Genomic DNA, 27,032 nt, shown 5'->3' with positions numbered 1-27,032 from the left:
AAATGGACTAACGAGTTCTAAAATGTTTGTGGGAAAGTGTAAAAAGTTAATGACTCAGAATCTTTTAAGGCTGTTTTCTAGCTGTTTAACCTGAGTCTTTTATCTTTTCCACAATATTAGAAAGTTATTTAGGGCAAGGATAGGGTCATATATTTCCTGTGTATTTTCTACTGGCTAGCACAATACTGGGAATACACCAAGCACTAAATAAATGCTTACTGAACTGAAATGAAGTAAAAGGGTGCTGAGGCCCTATAATGATGAGGGTATAATTGAAGGTAAAGTCTGAAAAAAAAAAGGGATGATATAGTAGAAATATCCTAATAGTGTCTCTGCTTTGAGCTTGTTTGTTCATGGTAATATAAAGAAATCAAAGGCCTTACCATCCTTCATCATCTTCTACTTCTGTTTCAGAAATGTCATTTTCAGGAGTTTCAGCAATTGCTTGAGTGAGTTTAGATTTAAACTGGTTCAGCAGCGCAAGGGTCTGAAATAACAATTAGACTGCTAAGTTTCCTGATAAGGATAAATATAATTTCAGAAGAGACATTTAAATTTGGCAGAAAAGAAAATATCCTTCCAGGATGTAAAACACTTAATTTTTTTAATTTTGAAGGAAAATAACAAAACTGCCTTCCAGCTGCAACAGTGATTGATATTCACAAACCTTGACATTGCCCCATTTGCACTTGCACTGACATTTTCCCTCAGGGATATGTGACTATTTTCGATTTGGGGAAAATAAATTTGTTTATGTAGAAGATGTTTAAACTTTAAAATGCATGCTTACTAATAGCTAAGTTTTTAGTGTCCACAAGATAGGGAGGTAGTTCACTAAGACATGTGAAATCAAAAACAAAACACCAAAAAACAAATAGTATTGAACAAATTTCCAAAAATATAAAAATGTCAATGTTGGGGAAGGTGAAATGAATGAACATGTTAATTGTTGGAAGGTGCGTAAATTGGAGTGACATCTTTGGAAAGTTTTTTATACATATCAGAAACTTTAAAATGATCATTCCCTTTGATTCAATAATTCCAATCCTGGGAATACATGTAGAAAAATAATCTGAAACACTGAAAATGGCTTATGCAAAAGATGTGTGCTGCAGCAATATTCATACAACTGAAAAATGGAAACATGTTAAATGTCTATTAATAAGGAGCTAGATAAATTTGGTAAAAAGCAGTGAATATGTGATTACACTATTACTAAAATTATACACATGAAATATTATATTCTATTGTTAAGTGAAAGAAGTAGGATATAAATATCACGTTGAGTGTGTTTTTGTAAAAAAGGGACTATTTCTCTGATATTTTTATTTTTGGCTCCAATGCCCTTTGTAGGTAAGAGGAAACAGCAGGTGCCTGAAATTTTAATCACATTGTCCCCTGGCTATACCTTAACAGTTTGCTTCAGAATTTGAGCAGAGAATCAGAAATTAGAGAAATGTTTTTTTATTCTATAGTTTTAAAAAGTACATAACTGTGAGATGGGATAAAGTACTACCTTGTCTAAAAAAATCAAGTTTCTAATTAAGACGCTGGTACATTGAATTCAGTACTAAAATACAGTTGACCCTTACACAACATGAGTGTTAGGGGCACCAACCCTCTGAGCGGTTGAAAATCCAGTCATAACTTTACAGCCAGCTCTCCCTCTACATTGGTGGTTATGCAACCAACTGCAGTTGGTCTAGAACTGTAGTACGTATTTACTGAAAGAAATTCACATATAAGTGGACCCACAAAGTTCAAAGCTGTGTTGTTCAAGGGCCAACTGTACTTACATTTCATAAGGAAAAATGTGTGTGATGGTTCAATATGTGAATAACAAATATAATAAAGAATCACGGTAACTTGGAGGCTCCAGAATTTATCTAAAATATCATTAAGACCATGGTTCATGAAAAAATTAAGTAGGTTTTGGTGGTCTAGAACCTAAGCTCAATAAAGACAGGTGATGTCAAAATATCTGCAAGAAACAAAGGCAGTTATTGCTAAAAAATGATAGTGAAAAGTGCCTTATATGTTCCTGCAAAATTTAATGCCCACATGGACAACAGTGGAAAATATATACATTACCATAGTTGCTGAACGAGATGAGTTTTAAGGAAACATTATAAATTCTATAGAATATCCTCATAGGCATTCTGAGGGCTGCTAGCATGTTAGGGTTTAGATATTTTATCTTTTTCTAGAGTAGCAATTATAGGACTAAGCTCTTCAAACAATGTTAACAGATAAAGAAAACATCCTTTGTTTTAAAACCTTATTCATTAAAAAAACCTTTCACCTACAAACTTTTATTGTATTTGCTTTATAATAAGAAAAGTGATTATTGTAGAAATATTAGAAAACAAAGAGAAGCAAAACAAAAATATCTATTATCCCACCACTAAGAATAAGTAACCATTGTGGACATTTGGTATATATCCTTCAAGGCTTCTTAAGTGTTTCTGTGTGTGTATATATCTATATATTATATAAATATATATCTCTACATGTGTATCTCTATATCTCTATACCTATCTATCTATCACTTAAAAGCAAACCCCATCAATTTCTGATGGTGGATTTTCACACACTTGGAAACGTCTTTTCTGAGGGCATAAAGAAAAATGAAAACAAAGGAGACCTCTTAGTGGAATGAAATTTTAAAACTTCCTAGAAAACTGCGCTAGACCTGGATTTTATTCTTTTGAGTTGAAAGTGGCAAGGCAGTCTGTTTTTAGAGCCAGTTAACGTGCTATTGGCATTTGCTCAAAGAAGGAGGACTGGGACTATGGCAAACAACATCCTCTCGGCCTTCCTTAGTTTCTCCTATATTCAAGATTGGACTTTCTCTAGTTGCATTCGAAAGGCAAGAAAGGACACTAGGCAGAAAAGCTAACACCACAAAAAAAATAGGGCACAATATAGGTTGAAGAAGATAGGATCTGCATGGAGGCATTTCTGTTTGGCATCTCCAGGGGAATTAGTCTTCTGGCTTTTGCTGAAGGAATGAAGGGCCAACCATTAACAGCATGCTCTTCAGCACAGAGCAAGCCGTCCGGCATGAAGAAGCTGTGCTGAAGGGGCCTGCCCTGGCACACTTTGTGCATGCGTATCTACACAGAAGAGTCTCTCAAATGGCTTCTGTGCTGCCAGTCCTGCCCCGGGTCCAGTCTACTCTCCATACTGCAGCCAGGTTGGAGGGATCTTCCCATAGTGCAAATGAGATCATATCACCTCCTTCCTTCGATGGCTCCCCATTGCTCTTAGGGTAAATCTCAACTCCATAATATGGCTCAAAAATATCTTGTGTGAACTGGCTCCTGCTTACCTCTCCAGCCTCATCTCTTTCTTTCTCTTAGTCTAAGTTCCAGTCATACTTAACATCTTTTAGTTCTTTGCAAAAGAGGTCAAAGACTCCTCATATACTGTCCCTTTAGTCTAGCCATGTTATGTCCTATCCAACCCTCAAAGCTCAGCTGACAAATCATTTTCTCAGGGAGGCCTTCCCAGATTCTTATGCCATGTTAGGTCCTACTGTTATACATTGACATAGTTTCCTGTATCTAACCTGTCATAATGTTCACCCCCTTTTATTAGTATTACTTAACTGCCTCTTTTTCCTGATAGCTCAGAGAAGACAGGGATGTTTCTACCTCGTTTACCACCAAATACAGTGATTAGGACATGGTAGATTCTTAATAATTATTTACTAGGAGGGAAGAAAGAGGAATGCAAGAATAAGAGTGATCCTTCACATCTTTTGGTAGTACATTCAGAGGACTTTGTGACTCCATGAAAACAAGTTAATAAAGTACTTTTTCTTAATTTCATTTGATGTGCCATTTCTTTTGAAAACTGCACATGTTAGTTCTCTGTAATTACAATTTCCTGTACCTGAATTCTTGTTGAATTTTCCCTACGATTATTTTCACTCTGGGCACTGATGCATGATCTTCCCTACAAGTAATTAGGTGTCATTTATAATATAGTTCCCGATTAGATTAATTTATTCAAACAGGCTTGGGCTTTTTAATTTACTTTTATTTTGCCTATTTTATTTATATGCCTAAAATGGCATGTTCTCATGTATATATGGCAGCACCGAATATAAGTAATTTTGGTCTGCCCCCTAGCTTTTCAACATAAAGAGCTGCTGAAGAGATTCATTTTATCAAGTGCCAAGTGCTGCATGGTGTTGACTCTCAAACTGATGAGCTCGCTTCCTGTCTTTTTTTATTCTTGATTTCTGACAATCCTCTTATATTACTACTTAAAGATTCAGGAATGACTTTCAGTAAGCAGACTTTCGTGGTATTATTTATGGTAGAAGTCAACTAGCGGACAAAGTGCCTTATTTACAGGCACTGTACAATTTCAAGTGGAGCTGCCTAGGCAGCAGGTGAGATGCTGATTCAGAAGAGATACCTTCATCATTTATAATCACCCCATCTCATAATATTCACTTAGTCAAAGGTTCTACCTGAGTATCTGGTAAAATGTGGTTTTACTACATTCCTTCCTGTGTTTAATAAGGGAGTACAAGGTTGAAATCTAAAAGTTTTAGGCTTTATGCCTTTATGTCAGGAAAGAACTCTATCATCTGGATCTTTGCTTAAGTGGCCAAGGTCCTTGTCACTTCACCCCTATATTAATATATCTTTTTCCATTTTTAAGAGGTGATGTTTCCCCTTGTGTATAATCAAATTAGGCTCCATTAACAACACTTGAAGACAATTAAAAGGCAATGAACTGCGTATGGATTTCGGTTTGTGAAGTTACCTGGTCTTCACGGGAAGTTCCCTTCTTTGCCTGCTGCTTCCTCAAAGCTTCATACTTTTGCTTTTCTCGTCTGTATTCTGCAACAGCACCATCTGGAGCAGCCTCTTCCTCTGAGGAATAATAGAATAGTCTTAGGCTAAATAGTAAAAAGGCTCTATTGAAGCTCCACAATGATTACCTAGATTAGAAAGTGATTGATGTTAATTTATCAACCAATTTTATAAACATCTTTATTATATACTGTACTATTGTAGTTGTTCTCAACTGTATTTATTTGACTATAAAATCACCTATCTCACTTTTTTCTTCAGTTATTTTTTTATTTTTATTTTATATTGGAGTATAGTTGATTAACAATGTTGTGTTAGTTTCAGGTGTACAGCAAAGTGACTCAGTTATACATATACATGTATCTATTCTTTTTCAAATTCGTTTCCCATTTAGGTTGTTACATAATATTGACCAGAGTTCCCTGTGTTATACAGTAGGTCCTTGTTGGTTATCCATTTTAAATATAGCAGTGTGTACATGTCAATCCCAAACTCGCTAACTATCCCTCCCCCTAACCCTCCCCCCATCTCACTTTTAAAATAAGTAAGGTATTCCTAAAATTCAGCAATACTATTTTACATTATTCTCTTGCCTTATAAGATATAATCTTTCAATATTGGTTGATTTTCCAATTACCTGCCACTTTTGCTCCCCAGTTAAAATAATAACAACAACAATTTCAATTTAATGGCATCATAAAATATAAATATATCTAACAAAAAATCAGGACAGTTACCTAGAGCAGATAGAAATAATTTTTACTAAATTAGAAATTAGAAAAAAAAATCTATGGATTTGATCCTGCAATAATTCCATACAAACAAAGATTAGCTAACATCTGGGTTCACAGAATACAGGTTTGCCTCAAAAAAAAAAAGTACTAATATTTTACAGTATGTTACATTTATATATATTAATGAAAATTTGTGATTTAAGGAAAAAAAAACCCAAAAACCTATCTCTTCTCATCTTTGGCTGGCAAACCAAGATGAGCCAGCTGAAATCAAGAATACCAATAATCTTTCTATTCAAGCCTTGGTTTGTTGCTTGCCTCTTTGTTACCTAGTTTGAGGAAAATAAGTAATGTGTAATGTATTAATAATCAGTCATTTTGTTCAAGAGATTGTCTAGTTAAAAAAAATGTGTGAACTAAGAAACAAGTAGTCTTTTTATGTTTACCTAATATGATTTTGATGTTGGTCAAAGGGTACAAAGATTCAATTATGTGGGATAGAAAAGTTCTGGAGATCTAATGTACAGCATGGTAACTACAGTTAATAATACTGCATTGTATAATTAAAATTTGCTAAGAAAGTTGATCACCACACACACACACACACACACACACACACACACAAACTGTAACTCTGTAAGGTGATGGATATGTTAATTAGCTAGACTGTGGTAATCATTTCACAATGGGTTCTCTATCTTAGTCTTCTGAGATTTTTAATTGTCTGGCTTTAGGATGTCTTTCCTCTCCTCCTGTTTTTATTTCTAGACAAAATGAATAGGCAAACGGCTTGAGAATAGCTGTGAAATCAGCTGACCTTTCATTATATACATCTGTGATACCAGGATTAAGCCTGCTAAGGTTCCATCTGGACTGCATGGAAACTATAACCCAAACACTTCTACATGGTACACAGAGTCAAATGCAATGATATTTGCTGCACAAAATCAACTGTGTGAAAAATATGGTCAACTCTTCTATTTCCTAACTGGGTGTATCATATCAGTATAAACTACTTCTGTTTATACTGTGATCAAATGTTCACAGCACATTCATTTTTCATGTTTTTATTTCTCAACACTATGAGTAATTTCCTTAGCTCTATATTTCAGTTCACTAATTCTCTGTTTAGTTGTATCTAATCAGTTTTTAAGATATAAACTGAGTCACTGATTTTAATAATCATAGCTTAAAATTCTAGACACTTGTTATGTTTTATCTTTCAGATTATTCTTGGGGATACTTCTATTATGTCTTGTGACTCTCTCCCCAGAATGGTTATTTCCCCATGTGTTTTCTAATTTTTGACTGTGTGTGTACCTACAGCTAGAGCTACATCTTCATCATGCTCCATAGGAATCCTTGGCACCCAGGATTATGTAAGGAGTCCTACAGAGAGCTTTTGCATTTGTTTCTACCAGGAAATTAAGGGGTTCCATTAGTGCACAGCCATTTTTTCCCCAAGTTAATTTCCTGGCTTAGGATTCCTGTACCATATAGGCAGTGTACATTCAGACTTTATAGCTGTGCCTTGTAGAGTTTTAGAGTTTTGATTTTTTTTATGATAGACTTTTTTTTTTCCTCCCACATATAGCTCTGAAAAATGACATGCTTCTTTGTGGCCTTCCTGACCAGGTGGACAGTTTTTTTAGTTCCTTCCTCTCTTGATCCAAGACTATATCTCTGTCCAAGTGTGAGATTAAAACCTCAGCTTCTAGCTATCAGAGCCTACATCTGGTTCCAATATCCCCCTGGGCAACTATAGTGTCAACTTGCCCACCTGATACTCTGGTTATGCCTCACCTTTGTTTCTGGTACGTAGGAATTTTCTTTTCTTTCTTATCTTCTCTTTCTCCCCGCCCCCCCCCCCTTCACTTTCCCTCACCCTGCCAGCCCCTTCTCTGTATCTTTCAAGCTTAGCTAAGTATTTAAATTGGGCTGGATCATATTTTATCCAGAATTTCTATATATTTGTAGAAGGAGAAAGTTCTGTCTTAACTCAGTCCATGTTGCCAGAACAGGAAGTAGCACATTCATTTCTCATGTATTTGAATGCCCCTGAATAAACAAAAATTGAATAAGTGATTGGATGATTTTAGTCACATAAAACTAGCTAATAAAATATTAAAGGAGTTTGAAAAAAATCAGTTTAAGTACAGAGTACTCTACTTCTGCTTTTCTTAAAAATCTCAATATATGCTGGATGATAATTTATAAATAATGACACAGTATGACAACTATTTGTTATTAACTGAAATTTCTATAAAATATATGCTAAATAAATAGGAATGAAGAATGGGGGAAAAAAGAACATTTACTAAAAACCTACTATATGTTAGGTACCACGCTAAGGTTCTTTGACTATCCATGAAGAAAGTATCTATAAACCTATTTTACAAATTAGGAAACAGGATAAGACCACAATTAGAATATACTAAAGCTGGAACTTGAACCCAGGTCTCTATGATACTAAAATCCCACACTGTGCCCTACTGTCTTCAATTAAAACTTCAGTTCAGAAAATAAAATTTAGTAAGTGTTGCCCACATGCCTGACACTCTAGGAAATGCTATGAATGATATCTAAAGCATAGATGATGCAGGCTTTTCATTCTAGAAAGTAATCTAAAGAGTAAAATAAACATAATATATGTAAAAATAGTTAAGAAATCAAGCCATTGATTGTAAGTATTACGTTGCTGATTCTTGGGTAGAATATTAGCCACCTAGAGAGGAGTTAAAGCTTACCTATGTTATAGTGTTAGAATAAAAAAATTTTAATATCTTAGTGACCTCTGAGATAATATTAGGAAATATATATAAAAGGGTTTGGTGACAAGAATGTCCAACAACACTATAACCATCAATTTACTACTAGAGCGTCAGTTTGCTAGAGCACTAGAACTTAGCTAGTGTCCCACGTGGATTAGCAGCAGAACTTGGGCTAAAACTTATGTTCTGACTCCTAGTTTTGGTGACGATCTGTAGTGAGACTAAAGGTTCAATACTGCACTTTTCCCCCTGCATGATATAAAGAATGTCTCTAACTCTTCCCTAAGAACTAGTCAGAAACATAATCTTTGCTCCACTTGAATCTCTTCATTACAAAACCTTTTTGTTCTGAGCATAAAGAAGTGATGACTACTCAATTACTGATTACTTAGCTAATGAACCAATGGTATCCATCTATTACAAATCTCATTTTATAGATAAAAGGGCTTATACCCTCTACTGTCTCAGTACCAGAGCTCAAGGAGCTAAAAGCTTCAAGTAGCTGCACATTCATTCATTTTTAAAAAAACTTTAGTAAGCGATTATTATGTGTCAGAAACTGTTAATAAAGCTACTTATAAATGATTTTAAATAGATCTAGATCCACTATTTCAAGGAAATTTTTGAAAAATTCCCAAAATAAATAAAAACTTTTATATAAATAAAGGTAAATGTTGTTTACTAGTGATAATAGTAAACAACATTTGAAAACAAAAGGGACAGACTTTAGTGGATATAGAAAAATACCAAAGCTACTGACATCTCATCATACTCTGTATCTCATCATACTTTCTGGAAGCTACAAAGTATGTTTTAATCAAATTTTATACATACCAGATCTTAAATTAATTGTAGGAAAAGTACCAGACTTGAAAATAGCTAACATGATAGCTAACATTTCAAGTACTCACTATGTGCCAGATACTAGTACCTTGAACTACTTGTTTAATCCTCATAACCAACAACCCTATGAGGAAGTCATATTATTAACCCCATTTTGCTGATAAGGTAACTAGGGCAGTAAGAGGTTAGGTAACTTATCTCAGGGATTATAAACACAAGCATAAGAAACCATGCAGTCTAGCTCTAAAGTACAACCTATTAACCAGCTTGCTTATTTCTTTTTCATGTCTGAAATACAAGAAAACTTAGAAGAAAATATTCCAATCTGACATAAAAAGGCATCAGGTCACCATACTGGATGTGTCCTGATGAAATAAAGTCCTACCAAAAAAAGGTCCTGAATTCCTCCCAGACCATAATAAATGGGAAGTGCAGTCTGCCAAACAGTGGGTTAATGAAAATAATTTCCTAGAAAGAGTTCTTTATGGCTTTTCTTGATTCTCCATAATTAATCATATATTGTCCTCATTTGAATTTTTAAACACTTTGTAGCTGCTAACTTCATTATATCAGAACTACCTCTTTGTACTGCCCCCCTCGGCTATAAACTCAAATGGCAGGGACAGTGCCCTGTTTGTGGACTAGTATATTCCTTGCATATAGTATGTACTCAATAAATAGTAGCTGAATGGACAAATGAACAGAGTGATCATTTTTAGATCTTAAATTACAACAGTGTGCATGGTTGCCTTATAGCTCTTGCTGGATAGAATGGCTCCTTGAGGGCCTTGTAGGGGGTTAGGCCCCTAGTGTACAAATACTTTTTCTGTAGATAGCTGCCTAATTAAGTTGAGTTGTAAGGAATTAGATGATTTCTGACACTTATTAAATAGAGGTGAGAGGAGTAAAAGTCAACTTGAAGGCAATTATCCCTGATTAAGCCCTTGAGCACTGAGCTTTCTGAGTAGAATCCCTGTAAGAGCTGCAGCCATTCATTGTAGCCATTGACTGAATGTAGCCATTCATTGAGGCTTCATCTCCTTGAGGAGCTACTGGGGATAAACTACATATCCTCCACCGCAAAATGCCTGTTTTTCGGTTTGTTTTAGTAAGAAAATCCATTATAGAAATGGTAACAGTGGGAATATTCTGTGACATAAAAATGAGAGCCTACATATAATATATTCATAGTTATAATCCATAATATTTATTGAGTGAAACTGTACTAATTTTGTTTTGAAGATAATTGAAAGTGCTTAGATGATATCTTTAAAAGGTGAATAAGAAGAAAACTGGTTTTTCTATCAATGAAACTGCTCAAATAAAAACTAATTCACAATAAAGAAATTATATAATGGAGGTATCTATATGCACATTTATGAAGAGTAGGCAGAAGTTTAGGCAAAGACTGGGCTAAAAGTTTTCTGCAATTTATTAATTTCATTTAACCTATTTTTATTTTCAGCATATTTTTAATTCTACAAATCAAACAATGCTGGCTCCATCTGGTGGTCAAAATAAGCCTCTGTAGCTTCATGAAAATTAGTCAAAAGTGGTTAAATAATTTAGGGACTACATGAAATAATATGCTTGAACATTGAACATTGAGGTATGCTTCAGCACCGAACGTTAAGTGGAAGTGTCTACATTTACACAAATTTTTAATTTTTCTTTCTCTGTTGTTCATCCTAGACTCATTTCTTCATGTTATTTTGGAGCTTAAAATAATTCTCAAAAAAAAGTAACAGGGGCTTCCCTGATGGCGTAGTGGTTGGGAATCTGCCTGCCAATGCAGGGGACACGGGTTCGAGCCCTGGTCTGGGAGGATCCCACATGCCGCGGAGCAACTAGGCCCGTAAGCCACAATTGCTGAGCCTGCGCGTCTGGAGTCCGTGCTCCGCAACAAGAGAGGCCGCGGTGGTGGGAGGCCCGCGCACTGCGATGAGGAGCGGCCCCCACTTGCCGCAACTAGAGAAAGCCCTCGCACAGAAACGAAGACCCGGCACAGCCAAAAATAAATAAATAAATAATTACCCCCCCAAAAAAAGATAGAATATTTTCCTCTGTGTTTTTCTATTAGCTGATTTGAGAAATGTGAAGGTAACAAGTTATAAAACAGTTAAATTTATCCACAATTTCAGACTGTATTCCATTTTGGAATATAAACTATAAAAATACTGATTTTCAGTTGTATTTTCCATTAGGCACTTCCAGGAGGGATGGCTAGTGAATATATGATAGTTCATATCTAGGGGGGGTCTATATATTCATATTCTATTGGCTATTTAATCTTAAGTTTTAAATTTAGTACAAAAGGAATATGTCCAGAATCACAAGACAAAAATATTAATACTAAGAAGTTCTTAGAGGGTAATAACTTGCTCATTTTACAGATGATAAAACTGAGGCTCAGCGAGGTTAAATGATTGTGCCAAGCTAGGAATATCAGAAACCAGATTTTTTGATAACCCAATGTTGTTTCCTCTCTATATACACTGCTATGTGTACTTTCTCTTTGTAGTACATAATCACTGCAGATATATGTCATTACAATCTAACAATCACTTTGAAATTCTATACAGTTGTCCCTCAGTATCTGTGGGGAATTGGTTCCAGGACCCCCAATGCCCATACTGAAATCCAAGGATGCTCAAGTTCCTTATATTTGCATATAACCTATGTATATCCTCCCTGTACATCCTCCCATATCCTTTAAATCATCTCTAGATTACTCATAATACCTAATACAATGTAAATGCTACGTAAATAGTTGCTGGTGTGCAGCAAATTCAAGTTTTGCTTTCTGGAACTTTCTGGAATTTTTTTCTTCCCAAAATATGGTCTACCCAAGGTTGGCTGAATCTGTGGATGGGGAACCCATGGATATGGAGGGCTGACTGTACATTTACAGTACAGTGTGACCATTTATAAAATGGCATGAATATCCAATATAGGTGTAGTTCTCCAATTAGAAGTTTTCTTAATTTTTACTTTTGTTACTTTCCCTTAAGATATTAGTAATTAAAAAAAAACAAACAAACTTGTTTTGAAAGCCCCACTCCTTTCCAAATACAAAATTTTGCCTTTTTTTTTTAGAGTATTATATATTGCTTTGTTGAGTTTATAATTCAAACAGCAGCCATGTTGGTAATAACTTATAGTCATAACATCACATAAATTAATTACCACAAAGTATATATTATATTAAAAATCAACTCAAATAAAGTTAAGTGAACTTATCTAATGAATTAAGAGATAAGAGAACTTAGATTGGTAAAAACAGGTTCTGAACACTAAACATTAAATTGATTTAAATTAGGCTTAATTGTCTTATCTTTTACTAATGAAGTTTTTAATTGTATAGACTCTCTGATAAGCTTTTTATCAGATGTTTCTCCATTCTTATTAATAATGAGCACAAGAAACAATTACAATATATAAATAGTTACTGAGGGACATGAATGGCTTCTCTTCTGGGGGCTCCAGCTTCCCACCTGTTGGCTGTAGTCTGTGCTCCTGTTCACTTTTACCTCATTCCCCCTCACATGGACTTCAGGACTAGCACAAGGTTGACTGATGTTGCCCCCAGGCCCCTCAACAGTGCACGCTTTGTATTTCTCCCTATGGTGTGACCCACAATTCTTGTAGTTTGATGGCCATTTTGACAACATCCCTAGGTTGCCCTGTCATTCTGGGTGTGGAACCTACACATTATATACTCTATGTTGTAGCAATAAGAAGAAAGCCCCAAATTCTTCAAGATAAAAAGATTTCATGAAGCCAATCAAAGAGAACACTAAAGAAAGAATTGCTATCTAAAAATCACCTAAGGCTATGGTTAACCTAGCAAATTCAACACTGCAGAATATCATGCTTGCTAACAGTACTTAAAGGAGGGTTCCATTATTTTGTAGTAAACTCATGAGGTACTTTTCTTCAAGTAATTATGACAGTTTCCAAACTGGTTCAAAGTAGTCCTTAAATACTTGCATGTGTGGTATGTCAGAAAATTCTTCCTGCTCTCTATGTGACTGAGGAAACTGAAGCAATAAAGTGGCTTCTAAAATACAAGTACGACCACTACTACCAGCACCATCACCAATTTTTAAGACCTAGCATGTCTGAGATACAATACTAGGAACTCTCTGCCTGCTTTCTCACTTAACTTAATGCTGTAACAACAGAAGGGGTATTATTGTCTCCATTTTATGCATGAGGAAACAGAGGTTCAGAGAGGTTAAGTATCTTGCCCAAGGTTATATGGCTAATAAATGATAGAGCAAGGATTTGAAATCAGGGCTGTCAGACTTCAAAGCTCATGCTTTTTCTACCCTATTATACTGCAGACAGTTATGGAGGGGGGTACTGTTATGTATGAGAGTGAGGGAAACAAAGGCAGTTCTGATGTTGAGGAGCTTATAGGCTGGAAAATGGATAAGACATACTCTTTAACTGTGTGGTGGTACAAATGACATATGAGAGGTCCTGATAAAGTACTTATAAAATTTATGCAGAGGAGGAAGAGGGAAAGTTGGGTGGAGGAAGTGGCAGTATAACTGGGCCTTAAAGGAGAAATAAGATTTAGCCACAGCAGGTAGAAGAGACAACATAACCAAAGCATGAAAGCAACATAGTGCAGGATACACACGAGGAAGAGGAAAAATGTTTTGTGAAAATGAAGAATGGGTAAATAAAATGGGGAATAAGGAAAACAAGATAAAAATCTGATCATGTAAGGAATCTGAACTTCATTAGGGGAAGCAAGGAGTGAAATGGAGCAGGGCCCTATAGTCTGCATGGCCATGTCCGCAGCCTGCCTTTTGTCTGTGGAAGAACTTTAGCCAAAGAATAAGTTTAATCAGAGAAGTGAGAAAATGCAGAGGCAAAGAAAAGCAGTCAAACAGGACAAAACAATAATGGTTTAGTCAGTAAGCAAAGTCAAGGGCCTTTAGTTCCTTCTCAAGGGCTACAGATAATATTCTGAGCCATATCCTGTGAACTTGTGAGCTGTCTTACAGATACTGAAAGCCCCATCAGGTGGAAGAAGTTAACTACATGAGGACCAGGCTGTAGCCATGACATAAGCTGTCACAATTCCAAGAATTTGCCTCAAAGAACTGGAAACAAACCGACCCTGGAACTGAAGACTAACTGTACCTCAAACAATCAAGATGACGCTGATCAGACCACCCATGATCAATTTCAAGATGCCTGTCAGAGCTGACTGTAGCCGCCTCCCTCAGCCTATAAGAGCTCTTGCCCACTGGTTGTCAGGCGGGGAGTGGGCCTCTGACGGGGGTTCCCTGTACCCCCCACCCCTCGTTGCCGGCATCCGAAATAAAGCAAACTTTCCTTTCCACCAACCTTGCTTTTTTATTGGCTTTTGAGCAGTGAACAACCGGACCCTACTTTCGGTTCCAGGAGGAGCCACAATCTATATATACCTTGCGGGTCATAAGTGTTTATGAACCTTTTAGAAAATGAAACGAAGTGTGCTGAACCACCCTAGATTGTTATGTTGCTTGAACTCATTTCTAAGAATTTGTTTAAAGGGTGTTTTCTTATTATGGTACTAGCTTAAGTTAGTTAATAAAATTACAGTGCCAGGTTTCCTGACATCCATACTTCTCTTAATCAATGAAAACAATGCTTTTCCCAAGTTCAGTGACCAAGAGAGCAAAGGCAAGTGAGTAAGAGAGAGAGAGAGACAAAGAAAGAAACCGACTCCCCAAATCTTGTTGGAATTTCTCCCTAATTATTTTAGGAAGAAACTTTGAAAAATATCCTGGTAAAATAAATTTCCCACATCTATCAGAATATTCTAATTTAAATATGAAAATATGAGACATTATTTGAAAGGACCATACTCAGTGTTTCTGGCTCTGTTCAGTACCTCAGATTTTTCTTTTTTTACCTGCCTAGACTGTTCTATAATCTGGTTCAGATTTTACCCCTTCTTCCCCAACCCCCATCTTTAATGATATCTCTAACAAGCTACATCTTGAGATGAAGTGAGGGTAGAAAAAAAGGTAATCAAACTATGCTTCGTCTGAAGTTGACTGTGTCCAAATATACTTTCTGGAAACTGGGGTTGGAGGGTGAGTTGGATGGGGGTCACCTTGCTCAATCTTCGTGGTGATGCTGTGAATTGTAGGCCAGTCCTCAACCTGCTGATTCTGGCTTCATGCTAACAGGCCATTTTGCTTGTGGCTTCTTTTATTTTATTTTTAAAGGAAACAATGCTTTGCAGTTTTATACAGTAGCGGAAAGAGTACTGGACAGAAGACCTGACTCCTCAAATCTGCTGTTTAAGTTAGGGTGAGTACAAAATATCTTTAATACTTTGGTTTCTTTCTTTGCAAAATGGACACAATAATACTTGTTTAATCTACTTCTCAGGACTGTTACAGAACTAAATGTAATGAGGCATGTGACAGGACTTTGTAAACTATTCATGTTACATAAGTAGGAGGTATTATTATTTGGCAGAGAATACAGGGCACCATATTTTATGTCTATAAGCTACTTATAGCTATGGTTCCCTTCAAATGATTAAATCTCATTTGAAGAAGCAAGGAGTAGACACAATATTTTTCATTTTATTAACATACTTGTTTGAATAAAAAATAGTTCTGTATATTAAATCTTTTCAAAGGACCAATAAAACTTATAATTGGAAGAAATGTGGAAAATCCTTTTGTGATGTGCATTATCAGAACAATTTGTATTTTTCCAAATTTGAATGTTCAAGGTAGCATTCTTATTATGAGGCTTACCTATAATTCTGAATTTGCTTAAGAATAAGCAGTATCTACTGGCATGCTGGTAGGATGGAAAATGCTTTGCTACTCCTATCTTCTACCTGTAGCTAACACTTATACAAATAGTGCTTTCCATGTGCCAGTCATTCTAAATGCTTTATCAATAATACCTCATTTAAATACAGTAAGGAAGTAGCTGCCACTAGAAAGACCAGGGCATTACACTTGGAAACCTATCCTTTTGGAAAAAACTGAAAACTAAAAAAAGTATGTGATGAGTGAGTGTCAGTGACCTGTCACTGAAAAGGGTGCCAAAGTTGGATTCAAGCTGTGAGTTTCTTGAGGGCAGGGACTTTTCTGCTTTATTTGCCATTTTGTGTCTAGAGCCTAAAACAGTGCCTATATGTTTTCTGGCATTTGATAAAATATTATTATAATGAATAAATTTTTTAAAAAAGGAAAGTGATATTTCAGAGGAAAGTGGATTCTTAAAGAAAGAAATTGAGAGTGGGAAATGGTAGTGTGTCAAAGCAGAGTAGGCTGAAAAACTGGTCTTCTTTGTCTCAAACCATGAAGAGCTGTAATCATAAGGTGCTTTCTTAGGCTTAATGTCTCTGAACATTTCTTATATGGTACCCACAGCCAAAAAATGATCAGGAAACAATCAAAATATAATACTCATCAAGGTGGTTTATCAACTAAAGTTGAAGTATCTAAACCCTATAGTACAAAAACACATTTGCTGGATAAAAAAAAAATAATGATTTAAAAAGTGCCTAAGTTTTCAAATGGCATTAATTAATCCTTTAATGAAGAAGGACTATTTCAGTTTGTTTGTCTGATTAATTTCATAAACTGAAATCGTTACCAAAGCAATCTTACACTTTTTTCTTGGTGAAGTGGAAAATTTCTCACCCTCTTATTTTGGATTAGAACAGAATTACAGACACATTCTCACTGATTAATTTTTTAAAATCTTTGGCTTAGTCATAAAAGAAAGCCAGCACATTGAATGGACTGCGTTCAATATTTTGAGTTAGCAATTCTACATTCTGTTTCCAGCTTTGTCACTCACTGGAGTAAAGGCTTGAGTCGACCTCACAAATACTTTGTCTCTATTTTCTTAGATGGTAAACTCAGTATTAATTACTGCTGCCTTAAGAGTATATAATGTCGGACTTCCCTGGTGGCGCAGTGGTTAAGAATCCGCCTGCCAGTGCAGTGGACGCGGGTTCGAGCCTTGGTCCGGGAGGATCCCACATGCTGCAGAGCAACTAAGCCCGTGCATCACAACTACTGAGCCTGCGCTCTAGAGCCTGTGCACCACAACTACTGAAGCCCACATGCCTAGAGCCCGTGCTCCGCAACAAGAGAAGCCACCGCAATGAGAAGCCCACGTGCCGCAACGAAGAGTAGCCCCTGCTCACCACAAATAGAGAGAGAAAGCCCGTGTGCAGCAACGAAGACCCAACACGGCCAAAAATGAAATAAATAAATAAAAAGTATTTTTTAAAAAAGAGTATATAATGTAGTAAATTAATCACTGTGATATGCTGTTAAAATACCCAGAATAATGAGTGTGAATAATAGAAAAATAAGCAAGCCAATCTTGAGAAATCTTTCTGAGAAACTAAGTTGATTGGATTCTATCCCAATAGTCTGCCCAGAATCTTCACAAGACACCACAGACTAGCAAAGTCTTTGGCTGTAGCAGAATAAATATTACGGCCATTTTCTCTTCAACCACAGCCAAACTGGTAAGAACAAACGTAATTATTCTTCTATATGTGCTTCATATGCAACTCAGCACAATATGAAATAAAGTGTAAGGGACTTCTCCATGGGTTTTATAGAAGGGAAAGTACAAAGGACTTACTTTTGATGTTGTTTTCCTATAGCAGACTCAGCCCACCTCCTTAAGTCACAGAAAATACTGCAACTAAGATGTTCAGAAATAAACCAGAAAAGAGTGGTAAATAGGAAATTAATGCTGCTAATTCTTGGTTGAGATTATTTGAAAAAAGCCCAAACTATAAGGTTGTTTCTAGAAAGTATCATAATATAGTGTCGAATATACACTGCCAAATAGTACACTTGACCCTTGAGCAATGTGGGCAGTTAGCGGTCCCAACACCCCAACTGTTCAAAATCCAAGTATAACTTTATAGCCAGTCCTCTGTATCCGTGGTTCCACCTGCACAGATTCAACCAATCATAGATCGTGTAGAACTGTAGGATGCAGTTATTGAAAAAAATCCATGTATAAGTGGACCTGTGCAGTTCAAACTCTTGTTCAAGGGTCAACTGTAATAATAAAACTATAGACTTACATATTAGGATAAAATTTTTATTTAATATTCTTTCTTAGGTGTTCATATATATATATATATATAAATATACATATACACATATATACATATTTATACATATGTAAGAGAATAGAGATATTCTTTCACTAAACCTTAAATTATTACAGTGAGGGAGAGGGTAAAAAATGACTGCGTGAAAATTCCTTTCTATTCTATGTCCCAGATACACAACTTGCAAGACATGAAAAGGTGCCATCCTTTCTCTCATTTCCACGCATTTGCATGCACTGTATCTTCTGTCTAGAACACCTTTATTCAGCTGACTCACTCACCTGGACCAGTAGCCTCAAAAATCTGTAAAAGTGAGAGGTTTCTAGAATACAAATGACCCACTGAGAGGTGAAAAAAAAAAAAATGTAAGAATCCTATTTATATTTTGTTGTTATCTTTTAAGCTATTATTTTTTGTATATGTTATATATAGTACATAATATATTCATTGAGTAGTACCTACATATGAGTCATAAACACATTTTTAAAATATATATTGGAAGTGTTCACTATTTTACAACCCAAATGTCCATCAGTTGACAAGGAGATAAACAAAATGGGTATTACCATAAAATGGAATATTATTTAACCATAAAGAGGAATGAGATGCTTGATACATCCTACAACACAGATGAACCTTGAAAACATGGTGATAAGTGAAAGAAGCCAGTCACAAAAAGGCACATATTATATGATTCCATTCATATGAAATATCTTCAACAGAGAAGCCTATAGAGACAGAAAGTAGATTAGTGGTTGCCTAGGGCTGAGGGAGGGGAGGCTGAGGCTGTAGCAGGAGATAATAAAGGGTACATCTTCATTTTGAGATGATGAAAATGTTCTAAAATTGTGATGTTTGGAGAGATTTATGAATATACTAAAAACCACTGAACTGCACACTTTAAATGGGTGAATTGTATGGTATATGAACTATATCTCAATAAAACTGTTAAAAATAAAATAAACAAACAAAAAACTTTATTCTACAGGTGTAATAAAACATTTTTTGGAGACTAACGGTCTCAATAACTGATGATCTTGCTCTTGGCTTAGTGTATCTAGAAAGCTATGTTGACTTCTAGATTTAATTGCCTTTCCTTTGCTCCCTCAGACCATGAGAATATATACCATGCTGCACTGGTAACTGGTAATTTGTATCTTTCACCTGCTAAACTACAAACCTTATATCCTCACTCCACATCACAGATTAAAATAATTTTCAGGTGGCTTAAGGAATTAAGAGTAAAAACAAAATAATAGAATAATTATAGGAAGATATGGATGAATATTTAAACCATCTTGACCAGATACCTGGGGAGTTTCAAAAAATACTGACCCTGAGTCTCACTTCCTGAGCTTTGGAATTTCCAGGTGATTCTAATGTGCAGAAAAGTTTGAGAACCATCGGTCTAGTGATGAAGGAGAGACCAGGAAAGGCATCTTAGAGAAATGATCTTAAATAACAACTTGAGTATGGAGGCAAAATCCATTACATACAAAAAGCATTCCAGGAAGAGGGAGCTGTGATACAAAGGCTGGGGTGGGAAATAGGTTGGTATGCAGAAAAATTTAGCCTGCATGGAGCACAGGATCCATAGTGAGAGATGAGACTAGGGTGGCAGGCAAAGTTTAGTCCATGTAGGGCCTTGTATGGCATGCAAAGGATTTTATCCTGTAGGAAATGAGACGCCGTTAAATAATTTTATGAAGGGGATTGACACACGATCAAGTTTGTGTTTAAGAAAAGCCACACACAGAATGTATTGGCAGGATCTGAGATTAGCAACAGAGATCTGTTGGCAGTGTGTTAACAGGTTGTTAAAATAGCCTAACAGAAAAAATTGTGGCTAAAACGGTCACGGTAGGACAAAAGGTGTGGACTAGAAACCTTAGTAAAAGAGGTGGAATTTGCAAGAGAAATGTACACAGAACAGACTTATTTTGAGGATATGGCAATATTTTGAGATCTAAATCTAATTCTTTTCATTCAGAAAAATATGCAAACACTAATCCCTCATTGATACATGATAAATGATGTTTTCCTCTAAAAATTCCTCTAGGTATCTAGACAATAAAACAGTTTCCGAAATAATTATCCCCGAGGTCATGGATTTCACATTCATTTTAAGAAATCTTAAACTTTTTATTTGCTAAGTAAAGTAATAAATTTCCATGAGGTTATAATTTCTACATTTCCCAAATTTCTTAAAAGAAAAATCAAATCTCAAAAAGAAACAAAAAATACTAAGTAAAATTAAAGCTGTTTTGTAAGGTACCATAAGCTCTAAAGTGAGATTTCAAAAGTCTTCCCAACAGTAGGTCCATGACCAAATTAAAGTTAGGGGTTTTCAAAGTGACACTATTTTCTGATCTTATTTCATCAGAATTATGTACCATTCATGATTTCTCCCTTATACAGGTTATTTCTTCGATGTTTCTTCAAGGTTCTATAAATTATCGAACTACTTAACTCATGTTACAGAGGTAAACAGGTTATAAGAATATGCCCTCTCGTCCAGTCAGACCCATTTCTTTATTTCACCTCCCTCAATCAGGAACCTTTTTTGATTACAGTATTTCTCACTGTTCTGAATGTCTCTAAATCTTATAGTTCACCTGTACAAGAAATTGAGCACTTGAAATGTCTATTAATTATGAATACTATTTAATTATGACTATTAATTATTAATACTGTATGATTATTAATTATAAAGTATCTGTTTCTCATGAGTAGTCATATTCTACCTAGCAGAGGCTAGCTATTTTAGAACCAGGGAAAAGCATTCTGTGGGGTTTTTTTCCTGGCTTAGCACAGCGCTATTAGACATTTATTCTAACCCAGTGATTTTGAACTTTTTGGACCATGACTTAGCACAGGAAGTAAGTTTTTCATCTGAACTCTGCACACAAATAGGTTTGGTATACACAGCTAATATATAACACTGTATATGTCAGGTTAAACCATATGAAATTAATGGCATTCTATTGTTCTGTTTATAAGCTAACAGGATAAAAAGATTTTGAGAGACTCACAAGTGGCCCAGGGCAGCAGGGTAAAGATGAAACAAGTCATAAAGGTGGTGCAACTGCCTGGAAACTCTGTGCATCCCTGAGCACTTAGCAGAATGGCAAGGACCATACTAAATGGGGAGAATTCAGAGTTTGGAGATTTTCAACTAAATCCTTTCTGACTTGACACGACTAAACTGATCATATAACTAGAATGTGATTCAGCATGGTTGACTGGTAATGTTCAGAATGAGGGTTATCCCTTGGGACACGGTGATATGTTTTATAAGGCTCTCTCCAAAGTCCTTTCCTGAATCTAAAAAAACCTCTACATGTAATGCCAGATTTCTTTCCACAAAGAGAGGAAACCCATAGGGAATAGCTCTGTCTGACACTTCTTTTCTTGCTTTCTAGAAGATCATCATTTTGTTGGATGAAATGAAATTTTCCATGCTGCATAACATTTTCTAAAAGTGAAGCTTATCCAGTTCTGTTAATAGCTAGTGAAACAGTACAGATGATAACAGATTGCAGACATACTGCTTATATTCTGATTAGGCTTTTAGCTTATTAAAAATGATGTTTATATAAAGATCTGTACAAATGCTTAATTATTAACCATTTTGTCAATGAAAACCAGAAAGCATGAGTTCTTATCCAAGTGACTCAGCTATTAGCAGACAGATGCTGATACATGCATGGGCAAGTGTCACTCTCAGCACTAAGGTACAGCTAAATTAGACTAGACTTCAAGCAAGAGCACAGGCACTCAGGCTAACATGGGAGCAAGGAGAATGCTGTTAACCCGCTCTTTGGTGCCTAAATCAGGTGCATACATACCACCTTCTCTCATCCTTTACGTTACCAACAGCTTTATCTGATGGAACAATGTTGACAGAACTTGAACTGGTGCCAGCCCAGTGATGAGGAAAAAGGTGAAACAGTTGCTGGCTGGAGGGAATGTCTCCTTTTTTGGAAGTAGCAGTAAGATGATATATGAAAACATGGCTGAAATGGACTATCACAGGTTCCTGATATAAAAAATGATTCTAGTTTTTAGAAAACAAAGGATCAAAGAAAGAAAGTCAAATAAATGGCCAATGTGTACAAGAAGGCACTCAAAAACACTGAGATGAAAAATAAAAATGTAAAGGAAATAATATCTGGCCACATAGATAAGCACACTAGCAACTGAATTGAGTTCTAGTTCACGCAAGATTATGTTTGGTCCTTTTATATCAGCAGGGAAAGCATCAGAAGAATAGTAAAGACAAGAATGCTAAGTCCTAGTCAGTTGAGAGGCCAGACTACTCATCATGCCAATCAAAAACCACAGACCTATGAGGCCAATATAAAAATCAGAGGGAAAAGAAATTTCTTGTCTAATTGCAGGAAAGAAGTAAAACCCGAAACAGGTAACTTTTATAATTGTAAAAGCTAGTAAGGGCAAATGGAAACAATAGTTTCAATAATTAACATCTTTTTTTTTTTTTGGCTGCACCACATGGCTTGCAGGATCTTACTTACCTGACCAGGGATTGAACCCGGGCCCTTGGCAGTGAAAGTTCAGAGTTCTAACCACTCGAGCATCTTTCTTAAACTCAGCATAGATGTATTCATTCTCAAGTCCCAGACCAAGAAACCCCAACTGCTTTCATCTGTTCCATCCTGTAATCTCATGTTAGAACATAAGGGCAGTCACTGTGTCTTCTTCACTGAATGGAAAACCTGAATGTCCATCACACTATTCTTCACAAGTTTTATGAACCTGAACATGTTTAACCACAATGCAATGATAAATAAAGGCCCTGATGTCCACCAAAAGGAGCTACAAAATTCAGAAATGCATTTTGAAATACCAAAGAGGGACATTTGACACACATTTAAATCACATTCAAGATAGTTTTAGTGTTAGATATTTTATTATATGCATTTATTTTATGTTATGCATTATATAATATGTACAAATTTATGGTATATATCTATGTATATATACACAGCTAATGTACTGGTATCTCAGCATATTTCAATACTTTAAATAATTCCTTCTAGGTGAAAGAGTTTACAAGTATCTTTTTCTCTACTACTTAACCAAAAAAGGTGACAATTATGCCTGCTCACCTTACTTGATTGATTAAAAATAACAATTTTATTTAGCACTTGGAATATTTTTACTGTGGTTCTGGCTTGAACAGTTGCTGGAAGAGATGATTTCTGGTGGGGAGGCAAAGGGAATCATGTGGGCAAAATATGGAGGAATCTGACGGCAAAGCATAGTCTGCACACCATTATGTAAAAAGTACATACTGACAGTAAATAAGATATCAGTAACTAATGTATAAATTATTACAAAAGTACTTTAATCCAAAATATAGAAAAGAATAGGTTCATATTAAATATTCAGTGTTCTTGTTTTTTCCATTTTGAGACAATAGGCAAAGAAAAAGGTGGATTCATAATCACTTTTCTGGAGGTAAAGGCTCTCTTGGCTCACACGAAGGATTACACAGTACTCCACAAAATACTGTATGAGATATTGACTATTACCACTATGGAAAGAGGACTGCAGTTGCTGTCAGGCAATTTAGGTCCTACCACTGTGTTGGTGCTCTTGGGGAAAAATCAATTAACTTATCTGAGCCATAATTTCCTTGTGCAAAATACCACCTGTCCTACCTTCCTTATGGGTTCTTATAAGAGAGAAATGAGGGGAAGGAGAAAAGGAAAAAGGCACTAAGTGATTGACAAGTATGGGCTTGTGTTAGACACAGTTGATTGCCCAAGTAATAATTCTTCTACCTTCTTTTTTGCTAATAAAATCCAGATTTGGTTTAGGCAACAGAATGCCTAGTATCAGAGGACAAATCATGACTGTTTTAAGCCAGTTAGTTCATCTTACACCTTTCATTTCACTCATTCATTTTCCAAATATCTTTTTTTGAATGCCCACCACATGCCAAACATTGCTCTAAGTGCTAGGGAGATAATAATAAAGAAAAAAGACAAAAATTTTGGTGGGGAAGACAGAAATCAATAAATAAGTAAAACATACAGTCTATCAGAAGGTGATAAGATAATACAGAGAAGAACAAAGTAGGGAAGGGCAATAAGGGAGTGCCAAGCAGAGGTGGTCAAAGAAGGCCTCAGTGAGGGTAAGACCTGATGGGTAAGGGGATGAGTCATATGGAAGTCTGGAGGAACTGCAGTGCAGATAGGGTATGAGCATGTACAATGGCCCTGAGGCAGGAAGCCTGCCAAACATGTACTCAGATCAGCAAAGAGGCTACTGTGCCTAGAACAGAGGGAAGGAAAGGGAACTACAAGTAGGTGAAATGAGAGAGGTATAAAAGAGGTGGGGGAACAGATTAGGTAGACCTTTGTAGACAAACACTGAGGCTTGGCTTTTAAGAAATCCACCGGTAGGTTTTAAAAAAAAAAAGGAGTGACAAGATCTGACTTATACTTTTAAAGGACCATTCTGGCTACTATGTTGAGAACAGACTTTCAGAGGCCACTGGTAGAAACAGAGATCAGTTAAGAGACAGATGCACTAATCTAGGTGGGAGATGATTGTGGCTCTCACCAGGGTGGTTAACAGTGGAAGTGGTCAGATTATATATCCTAGATTAACTGATCAACAGGATGGGAGGGATAAAAGAATGAGAGAAGTCAAGGATGACTCTAAAATGAACTGACATGGGGAAGATTTCAAGAGGAGCAGGTTTGGGAGATAAGATCAGGGGTTCAATTTGGGACATGGTAAATTTAAGATGCCTACTAAACACTTTGCAAATTATTAGCATATAGATGATATTTAAATCCATGAGACTAAAAGACACCCCAAAGAAGTAAGTATAAAAGAGAGAAGAAATTGAAGGCTAAGAAGGTGACTGAAAGAGGGGGAAGTGATCAATAGTGCAAAATGCTGGTGATAGATCACCTAAGAAAAGGGCTAAGCAGTTGACTTGTGAGGATGAAGGTCTAATGAGTAAATTTAAGAGGGAGTGGCAGAAGAGGAATTAGAGATGGCAGGCATGTACATTCTTTCATAGAGTTTTTCTGGAAAGAGGAACAGAGCTAAAGAGCAGTAGCTGGAGGGAACTATGGGGACAAGAGAGGTGTTTTGTTTTTGTTTTTGTTTTTAAATAGAGAAAACACTGCATATTTTCATGCTGATGGTAAATGATCCAGTAAAGAGGGTGTAGGAAAGAAAGAAGAGAACTGTTGGAGTGATATCTGCAAGTAGGTAAGAGGCAGCAGGATCTAGTGCACAAGTGGAGGAATTGGCCTAGGAGTATGAACAGCTACAGGGGGACAGGCAAGCAAATGGCACAGATGCAGGTGAGTTCATAGCTGTGGTGAGAGATGTTTTCTTCTAGTTGCTTACAGTGAAGAAATCCCACTCCTCTTTGACAGAGTAGTCCAGTAGATCCAGTTTTGGCCAATGATATGCAAAGGGAGGTCTGGTAGGGGATTCTGGGAAAGATGTTCTTTCCCATAAAGAGAAAGGTCCAAGATGAGAAACGCCTTTTGCATCTACCTTTCCTTCTTGCCTTGGATGCTATTTTATGAAGATACATTGCTTAGAGTTGGTGTGGACATCTTACGACTGTGATGGGAAATCTACAATGTATATGCCAGTAACTTTGCAAATATGGGTAGAAGGAAAGATCCATTAAGGCAGAGGTCTTTTTTTGCCTCCCCCACCCCAGCTTTATTGAGGTATAATTAACAAATAAAATTGTAAGATATTTAAGGTGTACATTATGATGATTTGATATATTTTTACATTTTAAAAGGATTCCAGAGGTCTTCATTTTGTTACCTGGTGTATCCAAAGTGTCCAAAGAGTGTGTGGCACATAGTACACACTCAATAAGTATTTGTTGAATAAATGAACTATGATCAAGATGGGCCATGATTTTCAGAAACTCACTGTATAGTGATATACACTAGTAAATAAAGAGATAATTACACTCCCTTGCTCTAAGTGGTAACATAGGGGTAAGCACAGGATGTTGAGAAGCTGAGGCAGATTTAGCAATGAACTTCCATGCAGACCGTGAAATGCAATGAACTTCTTTGCAGACTGTGAAAATAAGCTTGCCACTATTTGAATATTAATTAAAAAATGTTTTGTCCCATATGAATATTTTGATAATTTCTTCAATTTCTTTATAAAAATAAATTGAAAATAAATATATTTTATATAATCCTTATATTTTTCCTTAGTAAGACACATCTAGGGCCATGATCTGGGGTAACATTTGTTTTATTCATTAACTTCATTTTTCCCCCTTGTTTCCATCTTTTTTTTGACCTAGGAGTGAAATCATACTGATGAAACATTTTACCACAGCTATCACCGGTTTTTATTGAAAAGCATACAGGATGCCCTGTTTTAAACATTTAAGAGTTTCAATGTCTGCTTTTTTCTTTAGAAGAGTTATATTTCTCTGTTCCATGCCAGCACATTTCTTCCTCCTTTCATTTTAGCAGATAAACCATTATCTTTTTCTTCTGGAATCATTTTTGTGTACCTGAGTACAATGAGTTCCTTTACTATACAACAGAAGATAAAGCCTTTACAATTTTATTATAGGAGCACACATGTGGCATTATATGCACAGGAATAAGATTAAAGCTGAAGTATCCAAAGCTTGGAATAAAACCATATTTATGCTGCTGAAGGCAAGAAAAATTATTTAGTCTACAGTAATGAG

The 27,032-nt window shown here is 36.0% G+C and overlaps 1 protein-coding gene across 4 annotated transcripts in view; it reads right to left on the bottom strand.

Moving 5' to 3' along the window:
• The window catches only part of CWC27 (CWC27 spliceosome associated cyclophilin), a 249,514-nt gene that overhangs the window by 69,959 nt on the left and 152,523 nt on the right, over positions 1–27,032 (bottom strand). For all 4 annotated transcript variants that reach the window (XM_082383187.1, XM_082383188.1, XM_082383189.1 and 1 more), the window contains 2 exons: positions 4,783–4,892; positions 384–487 (listed from right to left, as the gene is read on the bottom strand). In XM_082383187.1, the coding sequence (XP_082239313.1) occupies positions 384–487; positions 4,783–4,892 (214 nt within the window). The remainder of the gene's footprint in view (positions 1–383; positions 488–4,782; positions 4,893–27,032) is intronic.

The sequence above is a fragment of the Balaenoptera borealis genome, assembly GCF_965194805.1.
Source record: "Balaenoptera borealis genome assembly, chromosome: 2".
Taxonomy (NCBI): Eukaryota; Metazoa; Chordata; class Mammalia; order Artiodactyla; family Balaenopteridae; genus Balaenoptera; species Balaenoptera borealis.
The sequence above is the reverse complement of the archived record's forward strand: the minus strand, read 5'-3'. Positions and strand labels throughout refer to the sequence as shown.